Genomic DNA, 16,126 nt, shown 5'->3' on the forward strand with positions numbered 1-16,126 from the left:
TACTTTGCTTTTTTGTATTTTTCAGTTTCTGAACACACTTCCTGTTCTTGTTTTGAACCCAAATGACCAAATGTGGAAATCAAGTGTAGTTCTATGGATGCATGGATATATACACATATTGAAATTCTTTGTTATATATACTGTATATATTATAAGGGGTTCAGGCTGGTTGCCCCACATATATTGCAGTAAATTTCCAGTAGAGTGCCTGACTACCAAAGTACATATATAATTTTCACCCCACAGACCTAGTCAATCTTCAGTCGCAAGGTATCCACATAGATTTCCACAGTGTTAAACAGTAAAGTATGGGAATCAAATATATACCTACTATGTAGACACATTTTAAAAACTGGCATGTAGTTTCTAGATGTGCCTCTGAATCATCCCATTAACGCTTCATTTCCTTGTTGCCAAAAGTATGCACATTATGAAAGTACATATGTACTTTCTAGTGGCTAATAAATGTCCACAAGCCATATAGGGCTGATTTAGGAGAGATAAGTCTATTCTTACAGACTTAGAAAATTGATCTATTATTGCCTTTTTAGAAATCAAAGAAGGTCAGCATAAGCTAGGTGATCATTTTGTTGCAGGTTTTGAATTTCCAATGTGTGGTGCGTGGGAGGCAGACACAGACCATCTTGCTTGCCAACCGCACCAACAGCTCATGGAATCTGAAGCCCATCATTGAGGGAGAGCACTGGACAGGGCATGACTCCATCATTGTGGATGCCCAACACAATAAGCCATATGAGATTACTTACCAACCACAAATTATGACATCTGAGAGCAAACACCAGGTATAGTTGTCATTTTTTATCCATTACTTTTCAGGGATCCATTGTGTTTACTAATTTGTATTGTTTTCTATTTTTTTTCTAACAATACCCATCTAAATATAGATGAGACTACAGCGCGGGCCTCAAGTCCAGTCCTCAAGGTCCTTAACCCAGCCTGTTTTTCAGGTTTCTACAATGAATATGTATGGAATCTTTTGGCATGCAACGGAAGCAGTGAATGCAAATAGATCTCACTTATATTCATTGTGGAAATTCTGAAAACCAGGCTGGATTGTAGACCTTGAGTACTGGATCTGAGAACCCCTTGGACTACAGTAACCTCTAAGAAAACAAACTTCTTAAAAAAAAAAAAAGGCTTGCAAAGCAATTTAGTAGTCAGCTAAGACACTTTAGATGGGTTCTGGTCATATGGGAAAATAGGTTTCAAAATTAGCTGATAACGTAAATATAAAATATTTTCCAAATGTCCCACCTGCACTAGAACTGTCAAAATTTAGGGTTGCTGTACAAGGATTTCATTATTTTGGTTCAGAGATTGTTCTTATGTTTTCTGACCTCATTAGGACTAATTATATCCCTATTATCAAAACAATTAATAATTGGCACTGAATCAGTCCTAACAGTGGTGTAATGGTATGGCATTTTTGCTGTGGGCTTTGAATGAGCTTTTTGAAGGGTTTTGTATTATTTCATAATATATCTGGCTATTAGCACAAGAGAGAAGTTGTGTAGAAATCTGGTAGCCTTATTGCAACCCCACTGCATATGTAAAGCATGTTCAGACTCTCATAAATTTATTCTTGGGGAAAAAGAGAATCTTATGGGAGGATCCATTGGAATCCACTGGGGAGGAAGGCAGCACAGTAAGCATTCACACTGGTCAGCAAAAAAAGTAGCACCAACCGTGGCAAAAACATTAGTAGGTATTTGAAATAAATGGAGTTTTAAATTGTCACCTGCAGTACATTTATGTATTTACAAGCTCTTATTAGCTACCAATATGGGAAACCATGCAGGACAGCCATGCAGGACAACTATTGCAATCTAGTTAGAAATCCATTGTGAGGTGCACTCAGAAAGCATTTTTTGTCAATAAGAATATAACTAGCATGGTTCAGATCTGTATGCCTAGTGTCCATCTGGGTTAACCTCATTCCCGCCCCCTCTCCACTTCCAAAAAAAACCATCAGTTCTTGCTAAACCATTTTCACAGGTGGTGATTATAGAAGGTAGTTGAAGAAATGTTTACAGTGGTCTCTGGTTTGCAAATTGAGCTCATGCCTAAATTGCGCCTCACGGCTGGAGATTTTATGTTTAATAAAATTTGATGTACTACTTAGCTTGGTTATAAAAAAACTTTATATAAAATAATAAAAAAACTAAAAAATGAGATAGCAAAGCCTCTATGAACGTAAGTGTTGCCATACTGGGACAGACTGAAGGTCCATCAAACCCAGTATCCTGTTTCCAACAGTGGCCAATCCAGGTTATAAGAACCTGGCAAGATCCCAAAACTGTAAGATAGATTTTATGCTGCTTATTCTAATAATGGCTTATAGACTTTTCTTTTAGGAAGTTGTCCAAACCTTTTTTAAACCCTGCTTTTACCACATTCTCTGGCAATGAATTCCAGAGTTCAATTGCACACTGAGTGAAGAAATATTTTATCTGACTTGTTTTAAATGTACTACTTAATAGCTTAATCACGTGCCCCTTAGTCCTAGTATTTTTGAAAAAGAGTAAACTAGTGATTCACATCCACCCATTCCATTCCACACATTATTTTGTAGACCTCTATCATATCCCCCCTCAGCCCTCTAGTCTGCAAGCTGAAGAGCCCTAGCCACTTCAGCCTTTCCTCATAGGGAAGTCGTCCCATCCCTTTTGTCATTTTTGTCACCCTTCTCTGTACCTTTTCTAATTCCACTATATCTGTTTTGAGATGTGGTGTCCAGTTCACTCATACAATATCTATAAAACCCTAGGAATCCAGCTTACTGTGGTTTACAGTCACTAAATTCTGGAAGAATCCTCCCTGCTATAATGCTTAGTTAAACCAGCTTTAAGACAAAGAATCACATTTTTCTTGAAGGGAAAGTTGGAGGGGAATGATCATATTTGAGAATCTTACAGGAAGAGATAGGACTTAAACCATTGCTTGCTTTTTATAATAATTATGCTGTACAAGTTACCAGGTATTTCTGACAACTTTTCCAGTTTCTTTGTTTTCACTTTCTGTGTCCATACTTTATGAACATCTTTTTAGAAAGGATGTCCAACTCAGAATCAGGACATCCAGGTCAGTACATGACTGGTGATGCCAGTATATTAGAACAGGATCTGCCAAGGTACAACCTATTTTAAAATACATGAGAAATTGACGTCTGTGTGCTGGTTACATCTAGCATTAACATCCATTTTACAAACCGAAACATCCAAATCATGAATGATGTATAAAACAAGGCACATGGATTTCATTGAGGCACTAAGTTTTGTAAAAATTAACCTCTTAATAGATCTCCGTGTGGAGTGGATGAATAGCCTAATGGTTAGAGCAGGGGGCCCTAGTTTAAATCCACAAAACAAATCTTCAAAATTTGTGCTTTCACACTCTAGAATTATTAAATAGAATAGACAATAAAGCCACGCAAGGATTAAATGTGATGAAAAAAGCCTCAGAGCTGTAAGCATTTATAGGTGAATAACTCTTCTGGGCAAAGCTACCCAATGAGTAATTCCCAGGTTCCGTTTACAGGAGTCTGGCTAAACCAACTTCCTAGCTCTGTCCAGGGTTATATATTATAAGGAACCTGGCTGTTCTGGGCCTACACCAGAACTTTTCTTCTGTTAGAGAGAACTGGAATAAAAGTAAAGTCACTGCTGTGAAATATATTAATTTATTATATAGGTAAGAAAATAGAATAATACACCCTACACTACAGCTCAGCTGTACAAATGTAGCTCCCTTATGCTGATAAGCAACTGTAGAATGTATTGTCTAACTAAAACACTGATATCACTGGTTACTAGGTTATTACACAATCCTGATTAGTAATACTGACTAGGTCATGAAGTAATAGCAGCACATCTTCCTGATCACAAAGTTCTGACTAACCCGCCTTTGTTGAGGTAAGAACCCACTAGCTAATCCCCGACTATAGGAAACAATTCCCTGTAATTCTCACCGAGCTGACTCTAGGTGGTCTCTCAGATGAAGTGGACACAGGTTTTTCCCTTTAGACTCCAGCTGTTTTCCACAGCGAGTCCCCGTCTTAGGAAACAGCACAGGCTCTCTGCAGCATGCAGGATTACAGTCTCTGTGGCCGGTAGAGCTGAACCAACAGGTACTTTCTTCAGATGGTCAGTTCACAAGGTTGTGGACCACTTCAGGTCTCGCTGGTCTTCTTGCCAGCTACCCTTCTTCCAGTAGAACCAGACAAATTCTCCCTTTCTTCTTTTCTTTCTTCTTATTGTCTGTCCTCTTTTCTCTGTCCTTTTTTTGGGGGGTTCCCGCTCTCTGGCCCCTGATTCCCAGGTGACCAGACAGCAACCAATCAGGATCTTGTCCAGCTCCTTCCCTGAGCAAGAAAAACCTTTTTGATCTTCCAGTTGTTACATTGTGGTATGCATTCCTGCCTCTCATCAGACTCGCTGGCACCATGGCCTTACCCCCTGTAGCTCATCAGGGAGGTGCAAGGGTTAGGTAGCCCACTGCATATCCTTGAGTTTTTTCCAGACCTGCCAGTTATTTACCACAAGCAGAGCTCTGCCACAAACAGAAAGTTGAATCTGCTTGGTCACTGAAGTGTAGGGTCTTAGTTCACAGACTCCATCTTGACATAGTATACACAGGCTGAGACCAGCAGAGTGAGGCTCACAGGGAAATAGCCCTACACAGCCCAGCCTTAAATTTTCTTGAATAAATACAGGCACAATGGGCATTTACCTCACAGGCATAAAAAACCTTCCATATAGATAGTATTTAAAGCACATAGCAAAACTAGTGTCAAACTAGTTTACAAAGCAACAGTAAGCCCAATGCGGGCTTACTGCATGCTAATCTGGAACTACTGCTGGCCAAACGTGGGCACCAGCGGTAGTTCCAGCCCTATTTTTGCCACACTACGAAAAATAGCTAGATATTTTCCAGCACAGAGCTAACCCGGCGGTAATTGGGCATTGCAACCCAGTTACCGCTGGGTTAGTGTGGGAGCCCTTACCGCCACCTCAGTGGGTAGCATTAAGTGCTCCCCCCGCATGACCATGTGGTAAGTAAACTCTTACCGCATGGACATGCCATTTTTTGGCCTTTTTAACTGCTGTAGTAAAAAAGGCCGCAGCACATGGCAAAAAGGGCACCCACTGCTAGCACAGGGCCCTTTTTACCACAGCTTGGTAAAAGAACCTCAAACAGAGCAAAACTTATCTGTTCTCCAAGTGCAATAAGTATTCACATCTGAAATATGGTCCCACCGATGATGGCCAGCATTTTGCTGCATTGCTGCATCAGGGATTTATAGGACCACGCTCTTCTGAAACACAAAATATTCTCTGTTGAACTTCAAAATGTGCAGTGTAAATAAATGATTTATCATTACATAGTGAAAAAACTCACTAAATAGTGGCACTAAGATCATAACAAACCCACCTTAACAAAGAAACAACAACTATTAAAAGGCCACACATCACCAAACACAGAAGACCCTTTACAAACAATCCAAGTGGGCTACATCAATGCCAGATCTGCTGTAAATAAAACAGCAATATTAACAGACTGGATCACGTCAGAAAACCTTGATCTACTCTTCATTAATAAAACCTGGATCTTCCCAGGCAGCAACCGGGTCCTCAGGGAACTTCGACCCCCACTGCAGCTCTCGGCCCTTCGGAGTCGATTGAGAGTGGAAACGGGGCTTCCTTGAGCCCTGTGGAGCGAATTGCACCTCCCCAGCCTGGAAGAGAGTTGCTGGCTGTTCAAACAGAGACAGACGCCGAAGTGGCTCAGCTGGTCCTGTCTGAGGGTGTGACTGCAGCAACGGAGATAGATTCTCAACTTCGGGAAACATTACTACAACAGGCTTCAAAGGTATTGCCTCAAGCTATTGTTTCCAAGTTAGCTCGGGCTGATAGTCTACCTCAATCTCCTCCTGTGGCTAGTGGAGTGATTAGACCTGCAATTGTGACTCTGGAGTCACTATGGGATATGGTTTACAATATCCAAACCTCTATGCAAACTACTTTAAAGCAGAATTCTTCTGATATTGAAGTTCTTTCTGAGGCTGCCCTGCTTCAAGCACAAGGGACTGCACAGCAAACCCAGAAATTGGAACGTGTGGATATCAAAATTCAAGAAATGGGATCTATAGAAACAGCTTTGGTTAAAGACAATAATTTCCTACATAAACGACTTGAATACCTTGAAAATCAGACTAAAAGGCTTAACCTTAGGTTTCTTAATTTTCCCAAATCACCATTAATTTCTCCTTTGGAGATGGTTAAAAAATATTTGGTGGACATCCTGGGAATGGATAAGGACTCACTCCCTCCCATTACATGGGCTTATTACATCAGGAGTACTGGAGTGGTGGTGGGAAATCCCCCCGTAATAGGGGAGGGAATGAATCTTACCTCATTCCTAGAAAGCTCATTAGAAATAGTTACTCAGAGGTTAACTCTGCTTGCCACTTTTGCGTTGGAGCCTGATAGGAATGCCGTACTACGGCTTTCGTTGAGACACTTAGAAAATCTGTTTTTGGGCTCAAAGGTCCGTATCTTTCCAGATCTCTCACTGCCTACACAGATGAGACGAAGGGCCTTTTTGGAACTTCGCCCCAGGGTGGTGGCATTGGGAGCAAATTTTGTTTTGCGATTTCCTTGTTTTTGTAATGTGGTGCTTGAGGGTAAACATTTTCAGTTTCTAGATCCAAAACAGTTGAAAGAGTTTATTGATGCAAGAGTTGATGTGAATATAGTAAACCTTCCCTAATTTAGCAGGCTGGGGTCTGAACCAGAGGAAGCATCTATTGATTATTAATTTTTGTATCTTTTTTCTTTTTTAATTTCCTTAATCTTGGAATCAAATTTCTTTAACTTGTGGACAAATGGGCTGTAAAGATATATACTTATCATTTTTGTTTCCTAATGTTAAATAATGCCGATTGCATATTCACTTTATGTGGTGATATATTGGACAATTTAAATAATAAAAAAAAAAAAATCCTCCAAAAAAAAAAAAACCTGGATCCATGACCAAAAGGACCCTATAATCCTAGACCTGTGCCCTCCAGGATACAAAATCACACACTGGACAAGAAAAGAAGAAAGAGCCGGAGGCATAGCACTAATCTATCAATCCCATTTTACCACTGAAACCACTGTTGAGTCCATAACACCTCAACCAGAAATTGCCTCAATTAGAATCCACAACAAAACCCTACATGATCACTTGAACTGTGTCTTGTTTTACAGACCTCCAGGCAACTGGAACGAAGGCCAGGCTAACTTTTTGGACTTCATCTCAAACACATGTGTAACCAGCTCCAACATCCTATTACTAAGAGACATCAACCTTCACCTAGAAGACCCAAACTCTATCAACGCAGGAGAATGCAAGGAATTCCTCTGCTTATGTGATCTCAAATGGCCACAAATGCAAGCAACCCACGTAAAAGGCCACACACTTGATCTCATCTCACACAAACTATCAACAGACCAAAACCTATTGATAACTGATATCAAATGGTCAGAAACACCCTGGACCGACCACTACAAACTAAACCTGTCCCTACACTGGCGGAAAAAGGGCTTACAACGAACACAGGATCACACATCCAACAGCACAAGAGGTGATGTATGTAGACACGAAAACATTCTGACAACCAGTGGCGTAGCTACGTGGGGCCTGAGCCCCCTGCCGACGACCCCCCCCCCCCTCCCGCCATCAACCCTCCCCTGCCATCGCCGCCCGCCCCGCCACCACATGATTTACCTTGTTTGCTGGCGGGGATCCCCAAACCCCGCCAGCCAAGAGTGTTCTTCAGCGCCGGAGTTAGTAGACTCCGGCGCCTTCATTCAAGGAAGTTCGTCTGAAGGATCAGCTGGTTTTGACGCCTTTACGTCCTGCACGGGGCTACATGCACGGTGCAGGACGTAAGGCGTCAAAACCAGCTGATCCTTCAGACGAACTTCCTTGAATGAAGGTGCCGGAGTCTACTAACTCCGGCGCTGAAGAACACTCTTGGCTGGCGGGGTTTGGGCATCCCCGCCAGCAAACAAGGTACTTCATGGGGCGGGCGGTGACGGCGGGGGAGGGTTGGTAGCGGGAGGGGGGTTTAAGAGTGTCGGCGCGATCGAGCGGGGGAAGGGGGGGTCGCCGGAGGAGGGAGGCGGCTTAACAGTGCCCCCCCCCCCCACCTCAGGTTCTGGCCCCCCCTCCTGGCAAGGTCTGGCTACGCCCCTGCTGACAACTGATATACAGTAATGAATGGTCAACACAAACAGACTCTACCTACCACCTCATAGAATGGGACAAAAGATGCAAAAGCATATTAGACGAAATAGCACCCTTACGAACTAGAACCTCACGCAAGCATAACTCGATACCATGGTTCAGTGATGAACTGAAAAAGCTAAAAACGCACACCAGGAAACTCGAATGAGCATGGATGAAAACAAAAGATGAACATACACTTAACACATGGAAACAAATACAAAGAAAATACAAATACGCAATAAGATAGACCAAAAGATTATTCTATAAAACTAAAATAGGGACAGATTACAAAGACACAAAAAAACTATACCAGCTGGTGAACAAGCTCCTAGACACCAACTCGGTCACTACAACAAATACAGACATCCCATCTGCAGATGAAATTGCTAAGTATTTCAATGAAAAAAATTGTAAACCTACGCAACACGGTGCCTCAAGACACCACTGACATTGAAAACTTCCTTAATGAGCTGGACCCAACCACTGGAGAATACCCGGCTGACCGGACTTGGTTAAACTTCGCCTCCTTACCGTTGAAACAGTTACCCAAGCGATCAGCAGGTTCTCCAACACTCACTGTAAACTAGATATCTGCCCCAGCTACCTAATAAAATCCGCCCCTGACCGCTTCATAGGAGACCTCACATCCCACCTAAATTACATGCTTCAGCAAGGTCTCTTCCCTAAGGAAAATGGCAATATCCTACTCACTAAACGCCAACTTATATATGCAAATATCTCTTTATTATAAATACTTATGCCTTACCAGCTATTAACTTTAAACATTTAATGTTTAAAGTTAATAGCTGGTATAAGGCATAAGTATTTATAATAAAGAGATATTTGCATATATTAGTTGGCGTTTAGTATGGTGTAATGTTGTTTATATACTCCGACTGAATTGGTTTTCCCCCCCTTTGTTGTAAGAATATCCTACTCACCCCAAGAAAAAACTAATGAAATCACTAAGTACCACCCAGTAGCATCAATCCCATTGGCAGTCAAACTGATGGAAAGCATGGTAAGCAAACAACTTACAGACTACATAAACAAATACTCAGTATTGCATGAATCACAGTCAGGTTTCCGCTCCCTCCACAGCACCGAAACAGTACTAATCACTCTCCTAGCCAAATTCAAACAGGAAATAGCAACAGGCAAAAACACCCTTCTCCAATTCGATATGTCCAGTGCAATTGACATGGTCAACCATAATATATTAATGAGATTACTAGACAAATTCAAAATTGGTGGAAACATACTTAGCTGGAACAAGGGCTTCCTAACCACAAGAACATACCAAGTAAAATCAAACTCAAACATATCACCACCATGGAAAGCAAACCGTGGAGTACCGCAAGGATCACCGCTATCACCGATACTTTTCAACCCAATGATGACCCCCACTAGCCAAGACCTTAACCAACCAAGGCCTTAACCCTTCCATATATGCAGATGACATCATAATATACATTCCATACAATACCAAACTGACAGAAATCAGCAACGAAATCAAGCTCAGCCTGAACATCATGAACTCATGGGCAACTGCATTTCAACTAAAATTTAATAAAGAAAAAACTCATTGCCTCATCCTCTCGTTCCAACACAGCGCCGACAACCCCACAAGTATCAACACCCCAGATTACACCCTTCCTATATCAGACAGCCTGAAAATCATCGGCGTTACAATAGACCGCAACCTAACACTAGAGAGCCAAGTGGCATCCATAACAAAGAAAATGTTCCACTCAATGTGGAAACTTAAATGCTTGAAACAATTCTTCCTGAGGAAAACATTTTGCAACTTGATACAATCAATGGTGCTAAGCCAAATAGACTACTGCAATGGAATTTATGCAGGATGCAAAGAACAAACCTTAAAGAAACTCCAGACCACTCAAAACATGGCAGCTCGGCTTATATTTGGAAAAACGCGATTTGAAAGCGCAAAACCCCTCCGCGAAAAACTGCACTGGCTCCCAATCAAAGAATGCATTGCCTTCAAAATCTGCACCCTAGTCCACAAAATTATCTACTGTGAAGCCCCGGGATACATGACAGACTTGATCAACCTATCAACTAGAAACACATCAGAATCAACACGATCACATCTAAATATGCACTACCGAAGCTATAAAGGTCTTAACTACAAATCGACTTACTACTACTACTACTACTACTACTACTTAGCATTTCTATAGCGCTGCCACAACGACACAAATCGGGATATGGCCGGCCTTCTCCTAAGGCCGGCCAAATCGGTATAATCGAAAGCTGATTTTGGCCGGCTTCAACTACTTTCCGTCGCAGGGCCGGCCAAAGTTCAAGCAGGCGTGTCGGCAGTGTACTGAAGGTGGGACAGGGGCGTGGTTAAGAGATGGCCGGCCTCGGCCGATAATGGAAAAAAGAAGGCCGGCTCTGACGAGTATTTGGCCGACTTTACTTGGTCCTTTTTGTTCACGCTCATGAATGCATGATATGGAAAACTATTGATGTCGTTGGTAATTTCCGTTAAATCGTGTTTAAACGGGATGTAGATCATTACGTCATCTGCGTATATGTATGGATTGAGGTTTTGGTTGGATAATAACCAACGACATCAATCAAGTTTTCCATATCATGCATTCATGAGCGGATGCATTTCAACTGAAACTTAATGCAAAAAAAAAAGAAATGCCTTATACTCACCTCACAACCTAACATGAGCAAATTCAACACCATAAACACACCAAAACTATTCCTTCCCTTATCAGACACACTGAAAATTCTTGGAGTTACCATCAATCGACATCTTACACTTGAAAGTCATGTGAAAAATACAACTAATAAGATGTTCTATTCAATGTGGAAACTAAAACGGGTAAGACCTTTCTTCCCAAGGACCATCTTTTGTAACCTGGTACAATCATTAGTGCTTAGTCACTTAGATTACTGCAATGCACTCTACGCTGGCTGTAAAGAGCAAATCATCAAGAGACTGCAAACTGCCCAGAACACCGCAGCTAGACTCATTTATGGAAAAACAAAATATGAAAGTGCTTAAGCCCCTGAGGGAGAAATTACACTGGCTTCCACTTAAAGAACGCATCACGTTCAAGGTATGCTCTTTAGTTCATAAAATCATCCACGGAAATGCCCCAGCCTACATGTCAGATCTGGTAGACCTGCCACCCAGGAACGCTAAAAAGTCATCCCGCACATTCCTTAATCTTCACTTCCCCAGTTGTAAAGGCCTAAAATACAAACTAATGCATGCGTCAAGCTTCTCTTACCTGAGTACACAGTTATGGAACGCATTGCCGCGCAGCTTAAAAACTACTTATGAACTAACTAACTTTCGCAAATCCCTGAAGACCCACCTATTCAACAAAGCATACCAATAAAAGCAGCAACTATAAATGTAATACATCGCAATCTACCTATAATCAACAATGCTTTTTGCTTAGATCTGCTTGTTTAAATTTCAATTACGTTAATTTCTATGGCATCTCCACCTAACTTATTGTCAGTACTGTTTACTATTTAAATTTCGATTATGCTATTCTTTATGTAACACTAACTGTTAACTCCTAATCTACTATCTACCAATAACGACACATTGTAAGCCACATTGAGCCTGCAAAGAGGTGGGAAAATGTGGGATACAAATGCAATAAATAAATAAAATCACTTTTTTTATAAAATTACTTTTAATTGTGCTGTGTCAATATATCCAATCTCCCTATCCCACAACAAGTAAACCCAGAACTCCTTACATACTAGCCCAACAGATGCTCACACTCACTCACAACTACCATATTCATACATTCAAGCCCACCATTAGTAGTGATCACAATGATGTTTCAAATTGTATTCAGAGTTCAACATTCAATTTAGATATGGTAACTTTAAATTCATATAGAGCCGAACGCGACTCTATAACCTGTGTTTCTAAAAACACTTAATTGTCCATGTCCTCTGTATAACACCGGCCACAGTGCCTTCAATGTAATGAACAGTGCAATGAATGCTGGTTAAAAAAGATGTTACACTCCTTTCGCCAGTAAACTGGCTGCTCTTTAACAAAGCCACAGCATCGGGCCAGAGCTAGGCTACTGGAGGAATCGGTAAAAGTTCAAACATCAATTTCTTCTTAACTCATCCTGGTCCTCAATGCGAGACCGCATTTCGTCAAATTCTTCATCAGGAGAACCAAATCAAGCAATTTGTTGAATACTCCATACATGAACGCACCTATAATGCTGCTTAGTAAACAGGGCTCTTAGTGGCAACAATATCAAAATGCTTACTAACCAAACACACTATGAATCAATTTATTGCATCATATATGGCTCTAAAATAAACTACTGGATCTCTTATAGCACACAGCTATTCTAGATCTGAAGCTCTCCAATTTGTCGTAATCATTTGCATCCAATGTCTTATTTTATCTTTTAATTAAAAATGCACTTCTGCAACAAACCTTTAAAAAAAAAAAAAGATAACAAAACAGCGACCAGTTCACATGTCTGAGAATGTAGATTATAGCACTGTAGAGACTTGATCCTCACCAAATGCAGAACAAGGGATCACAAATTAGAAATAAAAATATTTAGACAAAAATTGAGTTGGGAACTCCAAGAAGATAAATCTAGCACATACTACAACACGGGAGAAAGAAAAACAGAAATTCATTTCCTTTTCTACTGAACACAATACAAAGATATTAACTAGGCACATTTCCCAAAGCTAACAAATTCCTTCAAAATAAAATTGTTTTTTCTACCTTTGTGGTCTAGACATTTTATTTTTCCATCATGTTAATTCTGATTTCTCTTTTCTGCTTTCCTGTGCCGTCTTCTAATTCTCCTTCAAGTGACTGCTGTTCATTTGTCTTTTCTCCTCTCTCCTGTCTATTCCCCTACTACATCTGCCTGTAACATATTGATCGTTCCTTTTTAGTTCTTTCCTTTTTTTTTTTTTTCTTTTCTGCTCTTTGTCAACTCAAATGTCACCCTCTATCACCCTTCTCCTCCTTTTTACTTAAGTACATAAGTATTGCCATACTGGGACAGACCGAAGGTTCATCAAGCCCAGCATCCTGTTTCCAACAGTCGCCAATCCAGATCCCAAGTACCAGGCAAGATCCTGAAACAGTACAATGCATTTTATGCTGCTTATTCTAGAAATAAGCACTGGATTTTCCCCCAAGTCCATTTTAATAATGGTCTATGGACTTTTCCTTTTGGAAGCCAGCCAAACCTTTTTTAAACCCCGCTAAGCTAACTGCTCTCCGATTCGTTTTAAATTTACTACTTTCTAGCTTCATTGCGTGTCCCCTAGTCCTAGTAATTTTGGAAAGAGTAAACAAGCGATTCACATCTACCCGTTCCACTCCATTCATTATTTTATAGACCTCTATCATATCTCCCCTCAGCCGTCTTTTCTCCAAGCTGAAGAGCCCTAGCCACTTTAGCCTTTCCTCATAGCGAAGTCGTCCCATCCCCTTTATCATTTTCATCGCCCTTCTCTGTACCTTTTCTAATTCCACTATCCAGCTTATTTTCGAAAGAGAAAAACACCCAAATTCCGACCTAAATCGGGAGATGGACGTCTTTCTCTTGTGGGTGCCCACATCGGTATAATCGAAAGCCGATTTTGGGCGTTTCCAACTGCACTCCATCGCGGGAACGCATAAAGTTGACGGCATGTTGGAGGCATGGTGAAGGCGGGACTGAGGCGTGGTTATCAACTGAGGAGAGATGGGCGCGCTCGGCCGATAATCGAAAAAATAAAGGCGTTTTTAGCCAGAATTTAGGACACTTTTTCTGGACCCTGTTTTTTCACGAACAGGTCCCAAAAAAGTGCCCTAAATGACCAGATGACCAACGGAGGGAATCGGGGATGACCTCCCCTGACTCCCCCAGTGGTCACTAACCCCCTCCCACCAAAAAAACCCGAACTTTAAACACTTTTTTTTCCAGCCTCTATGCCAGCTTCAGATATCATCCCTAGCTCCATGACAGCAGTATGCAGGTCCCCCAAGCAAATTTAGTTTAGTTGGTGCTGCCGGGACCCATGCAGAGAGCAAAAATCGGAAGAAAAAAAAAAACATGCAAGTGCAGTTGGGGACATCCAAATTAAAAAATAGTAAAAGGGAGATTCGAACCAGCCACCTTCTGATTCCCAGGCCAGCGCTCTAAGCACTGCACCACATGAATCAGTTGTTTAGATGTCCTTCCTTTTCTATTAAGTCCCTCCGTTTCTGTCAGCCAATCACAGCTCGTTTAGCTGACATCACTCCCTTCTGCTCTTGAATCCAACATCTCCCTCTTTCTCTTCTCTCCCTCCCTCTTATCTCCATGTCCCAAATCTCTCCCTGTCTCCTATTGTCCACCATCTGTCTTTCCCTCCCTTGTACTCAAAATCTCTCTTCCCTCTCCCCAATGCAGCATTTTCCCTTCCTCCTGTCCACTACCTTGTCCAGCATTTCTCCTCTCTCCCCGTTCATAATCTTTTCCTCCCCTCCACCCCTATGTCTAACATTTCTCACTCTCTCACCCTCCATGCAACATCTCACCCTCCACTCCATCCTTATGTCCAACAATTCTCCCTCTCTCACCCTCCATGCAAGAGTTCTCTCTCTCTCACTCTCCATGCGGCCTCTCACCCACCCCTCCACCTCTATGTCCATTTAGTCCTTTCTCATCCCTCTCATTATTCCTTCCTCTCCACTCTTATGTCCAACAAGATAAAGGAGACAGAGACCTGGGGGAAGGGTCCTACAAAGCATCCATTCCAGACTTATATAGAAAACCTGCCACAATAAAGTAGCACTAACATCCATAACTCAAATTGTAACAACCTACCTTTAAATGGCAGCACCCTAGAATACTAATATACTTCCTGCTGGAAAAAAACCAGAACAAGCCAAACTGCTAAAGATCCCTAGACAAAAACTAAGCATTAGCAGAATTCTTCACATCTATCAGTCCTGCAGAATACACACAGAGCCTCAAATATAGAATAAGCAACCGTAAACTAGAAACAGGAACTCCAAGAAGTCTGTGCAATTCAACACTGGAGAATCAGAAATGTATCCCTTCTGTACTGTGTGAAATATAAAGTTTGCAAAATATATAATTACTAGTAAAACAGGCCCATTTCTGACGCAAATGAAACGGGTGCTAGCAAGGTTTTCCTCAGAGTTTGTATGTTTGAGAGAGTATGTGTGAGATTGACTGTGTGTGAGAGAGAGAGAGAGAGTGAATGTGTGAGTGTGTGTGTGTGACAGAGAGAGAATGAGACTGCTGGGTGCGAGTGTGTCTCCTCTGTCCCCACTCCAGCCACCCAGCAATTCTCCTCTCTCCCCTGCTCCCCCTCCAGCCACCCAGTGATTCTAATTTTTCCCTTGCCCCCCTCCAGCCACCCACCGATGCTCTTCTCTCTCCTACCCCCCTCCAGCCACCCAGCGAGTCTCCTCTGTCGACTCTGTTCCCTGTTTCTTTTCCAGGGTCTCATTTTTATTTCTTCTTTCTTTTCTCTCTGCATCTGTCTCTGATATTGATTGTTCCCTTTAATCATTTTTCTGTTTCTCCTATGCATCTCCACTCAGCAGCTAGATTTTACCCCTCATTCTTCCCTTCTCTCACACTCTAGTCTTCAGTTTCCTTCTTTTCACATCTCACTTACCTATGAGCTTTTCATCTTCCACTGTCTTCTCTCCCCAGCTCCCATTTATCTTCTTCCAAGTTTCATTCCAACCCCAGCTTATTACCTGCCATTCAACTCCTCCTGGCATCCAGCCCCCTTCTTTCTTTTACCTGCAGATCTGTCTCTTTTATCTGTT

At 41.6% G+C, this 16,126-nt stretch overlaps 1 protein-coding gene across 1 annotated transcript in view; it reads left to right on the forward strand.

The window, feature by feature from the left end:
- HYDIN (HYDIN axonemal central pair apparatus protein) overlaps positions 1–16,126 on the forward strand; it is a 2,443,906-nt gene that overhangs the window by 2,342,182 nt on the left and 85,598 nt on the right. Inside the window, exon 104 of the mRNA XM_030205004.1 lies at positions 597–803. Within this exon, the coding sequence (XP_030060864.1) occupies positions 597–803 (207 nt within the window). The remainder of the gene's footprint in view (positions 1–596; positions 804–16,126) is intronic.

The sequence above is a fragment of the Microcaecilia unicolor genome, chromosome 5 (assembly GCF_901765095.1).
Source record: "Microcaecilia unicolor chromosome 5, aMicUni1.1, whole genome shotgun sequence".
Lineage (NCBI taxonomy): Eukaryota > Metazoa > Chordata > Amphibia > Gymnophiona > Siphonopidae > Microcaecilia > Microcaecilia unicolor.